Genomic DNA, 3,899 nt, shown 5'->3' with positions numbered 1-3,899 from the left:
GAAACGTGGGCGTGGCAGTGTCAAACAACAGGAATAACTTGGGAAACTCGTGATAGAGCAGTCAATGAGTTAAACAAAGAAATATCTGTCCGTCCGTCACCCTCAGCATTCCGGTGATGTCACTATCATTAAATGCACTCTGATATTAATTACAAGGCGTGCTCTGCTGACGCATAAGTGTGCCAGCAGGGCGGGGCAAAGAGAGGGGGCAAAGGGTGACGTCATAATATCGAGTCATACAGTATATAAGGGCCACGAGAGGGGGCGTCTATGCCCATAGCAAATCAGAACGGGCATAAACGGGCACATGTCCGAAAATCTTGGGGATTGGTGGATTGGTGTGTCTCACACGACATTTCAGCTAACCAGACTATAAAAGGGCCAATTTGCATTATTGGTCAACTTTCATGTGATGCTATAATATATTACTAGAAAGCGGGAAAAGCGGACACTAACCTCCATCCGTACGAGTAACGGGTAAGGAGCGGGTAAGGACCTAGTCCATATCGATCCGGAGATCCCTCTGTGTGTGTCTTTTTTAGTCTGTATGAGCTACACGAAAGGTTAAAATAGTAATTGCATCCATTAGCTCTTAGCTTTACTGGAAAAAAAACAGTAAGACATGTCTTATGGTCCTTCAAGCACCAACATGGGTCCTATTCCGTCCATCTGCCCCCATGCAGCTAAACTTACCAATGCACAGCATCACCTCAGTGGAGTTGCCAGTAACGATGGCATGGTCATCATTAATGCAGGGCCAAAGGTGTGCCCTGAGACCCACACAGATGGAAAAGCTAAAACCATGCAGTTGCCTATGAACGGATCAGCCCACGTTACTGGAGAACAAGATGGCTTCATGGTTACAAACGGATCATCCCACATGAACGAGGACAAACGTCAGAATGAGATGGAAAAAGGAAACGTGGCCATTGATGGTAGGGTGTGGATCCGCCCTGACTTGCCTAGCAGATGCACGTGGCGACTAGGCATGCCCATTTCTGAGTCACCCCATAGCCATCCAGTACGTACCAAAGCACCCAGTATCCTTCCCAACATCCTCAGCAGGATCGGAGACACACCGATGATCCGCATGAATAAGATCAACAAAGCCTTCGGACTCAAGTGCGAGCTTTTGGCCAAGTGCGAATACTTCAACGCCGGAGGAAGTGTGAAAGACAGGGTTGCCTTGCGGATGGTTGAGGACGCTGAGAGAGCTGGCACCCTCAAACCAGGGGACACCATCATTGAACCCACCTCCGGTAACACAGGCATCGGCCTGGCCCTTGCAGCCGCAGTCAAAGGCTATCGCTGCATCATCGTCATGCCCGAGAAGATGAGCACGGAGAAGGTGGACGTACTGAGAGCTCTTGGGGCGGAGATCGTGCGCACCCCTACTGCGGCAAGCTTTGATTCGGCGGAATCCCACGTGGGCGTGGCTTGGCGTCTGAAGAACGAGATCCCCAACTCACACATCCTCGACCAGTACCGTAACCCCGGCAACCCCCTGGCTCACTATGACACTACGGCCGAGGAAATTCTGGAACAATGTGACGGTAAAGTGGACATGTTGGTGGCTGGGGCTGGCACAGGGGGCACCATCACTGGCATTGCCCGCAAGCTGAAGGAGAGATGCGCCAACGTCAGGATCGTGGGAGTAGACCCCGAGGGCTCAATCCTGGCTCAACCGGAAGAGCTGAACAAGACGGATAAGACTCAGTATGAAGTGGAGGGCATCGGATACGACTTCATTCCCACGGTGCTGGATAGATCCGTGGTGGACCAGTGGTACAAGTCAAATGACGAGGAATCCTTCGCCATGTCACGCATGCTGATCAGGGAGGAGGGACTTCTGTGCGGCGGCAGCTCTGGCACCGCCATGGCGGCGGCCGTACGAGTGGCACAGGAGCTGAAGGAGGGGCAGCGCTGCGTGGTCATCCTGCCAGACTCCATCCGCAACTACATGTCCAAGTTCCTGAGTGACACGTGGATGCGTGAGAAAGGTTTCCTCAGCCCAGGTGACTCTAAAGGCCAGTCCTGACCCCAGTGCAACTGGCCTTTTGACCGTTGCAGTGGTCTGCATTGCGCCTGGTCACATGCTGGCACATGCCGTTGCATTGCATCGCAAGTGATTGTTCAATCGCAAGCATTTCTTTGCAGAAGCTATCAAACGTTTAACCATTCTGAGCGTGTACAACTCATACAGGGAAGAGGGAACACCCAATGTTAGCCCACTGTCAGCAAGTCGGAGGTGAATAGTGTCCAAGTACTGCTCTATCTATTCAACTGTCTTCAGCACAGTTGGCTTGGATTATGCTGAGGTGCGCGCTCACATCTAGAGTACACACCCATATTTGGAAATGTTGTATAACTGTTGGGGGGAGGGGGGCTTAACCAATCCTCACACCACTCTTCCATTGAACTCAATGGGGTTTTGGGTTTACAGAAAAGGTTACAGAAAGAAATTCATTGAATTCAATGGGCCTTTTGGGTCAGAAAAGGTTACAGGAAGAATCCAGTGCATTATCTGCTAAAATCTACTTCTAAAATTTCGCCATTTAAAATGTAGCTAAAATAATGTATTTATGCAGAATGTTTAATTATACATCATGCAAGTCTATTGAAAGTGGCTACAGAGCTAAACCTGTTCTAGGTCCTCATATGAATACATAAAAAACTAGACTGCACTCTGTCGAGGTGCCAACTTGCAACTTGTGCACTCGTGACCATATTATGGCCTACTTGTGCGCAAGCAGAACGCGCAAGTACTTCTTTAGGTGCTGTTTAATGCTGTCTGTCTGTATGTGGGTGGGCCAGTTGGCACCTCGGCGCCTTGTTATTTATATCAGGTTGTACTTGTTGGTGGTGACATTACCGAGAACGGTGCTCCCTCATTGGCTAAAGGCCCTGCCTTTGTACTGTCGACCGGATACAGACGCCAGTCACGGCACCAAAAGTAATACTTGGGCGCTACACTGGCGCAAAAATTATAATAATTTAAAGAAAATCACACCTCGTGTGAAGTGAGCCATGCTATTTATGTTGTGATGTCATAGTGATAAAATGTCCATCCTCAATCGTGATTGGACAAACAACATTCTGGTTTCAGAATGTAGGCCAGATCTAGGCCAAATGTAAGCCAGGTTTCAGAGCCTACAGCTGGCCAGGAGGGGTGCTATTCATGAGTTAAGCGTTTGTTAAGCGTCCCTCTAACCAATCACAACGTGTCGTGCAAAGCTTGGTCAATGGCGTACAAGAAACTTTGAGCCCTTGACATTTGACCGGACAACAAACAGTTTGTAAAAGGATGTAGGCCTGATGTATTTATTTATAAGTTAATGTCATTAAGCGTCCTGCTAAATTTACACTTCAATTTACATTTTTGAATGTACTGTATTTTCCCATTGGGCCCTCCACCAAACAAAGTAGCTCCTGTTCCAGGAGCACCGCTTAAAAATAAACATTTCTATGTGCATGAAATGACAAAAAGATGAATTCACCTGCTTGCCAGGTGAGATTGAGAGATAAAACAATTACAAATAAACACCATAAAAAGATTATACACACATTAAAACTCCCCAAAAAGGTATTACACATGATTCTAGGACAAGCAGGGGATTTATTTTACTTGTGTCAGCAAAGCGCGCAAGTAGGGTGATCGGTGCTGCCAGTATCCGGCCCCCATTAGCCAATGAGGGAGAAGCATTGGCAAAAACCAGCGTTGGCACCAATTATCCAATTGGCTAATTGGTGCCACATACAGACAGCACTCATCACCCTACTTGCGCACTCTGCTTGCGCACAAGTAGGCCATACATGGCTACGAGCACACGTTGTCACCTCAACAGATTGCAGTCTAGTTGTTATGGCGTTAAATGGCCATCTTGGATTAGCGTTAGCGT

The 3,899-nt window shown here is 48.2% G+C and overlaps 1 protein-coding gene across 1 annotated transcript; it reads left to right on the top strand.

Annotated features, from left to right (window-relative positions):
* Positions 1 to 649: 649 nt before the first annotated feature.
* Positions 650 to 2,038, top strand: LOC308306262 (cystathionine beta-synthase-like; the record flags this gene model as incomplete). Its single annotated transcript, XM_080751162.1, has 1 exon — positions 650 to 2,038. One exon carries the CDS (start codon positions 650 to 652, stop codon positions 2,036 to 2,038), a length of 1,389 nt encoding a protein of 462 aa, XP_080607288.1.
* Positions 2,039 to 3,899: the final 1,861 nt, after the last annotated feature.

Source organism: Nannobrachium achirus (genome assembly GCF_963921795.1).
Source record: "Nannobrachium achirus genome assembly, chromosome: 20".
NCBI lineage: Eukaryota > Metazoa > Chordata > Actinopteri > Myctophiformes > Myctophidae > Nannobrachium > Nannobrachium achirus.
The sequence above is the reverse complement of the archived record's forward strand: the minus strand, read 5'-3'. Positions and strand labels throughout refer to the sequence as shown.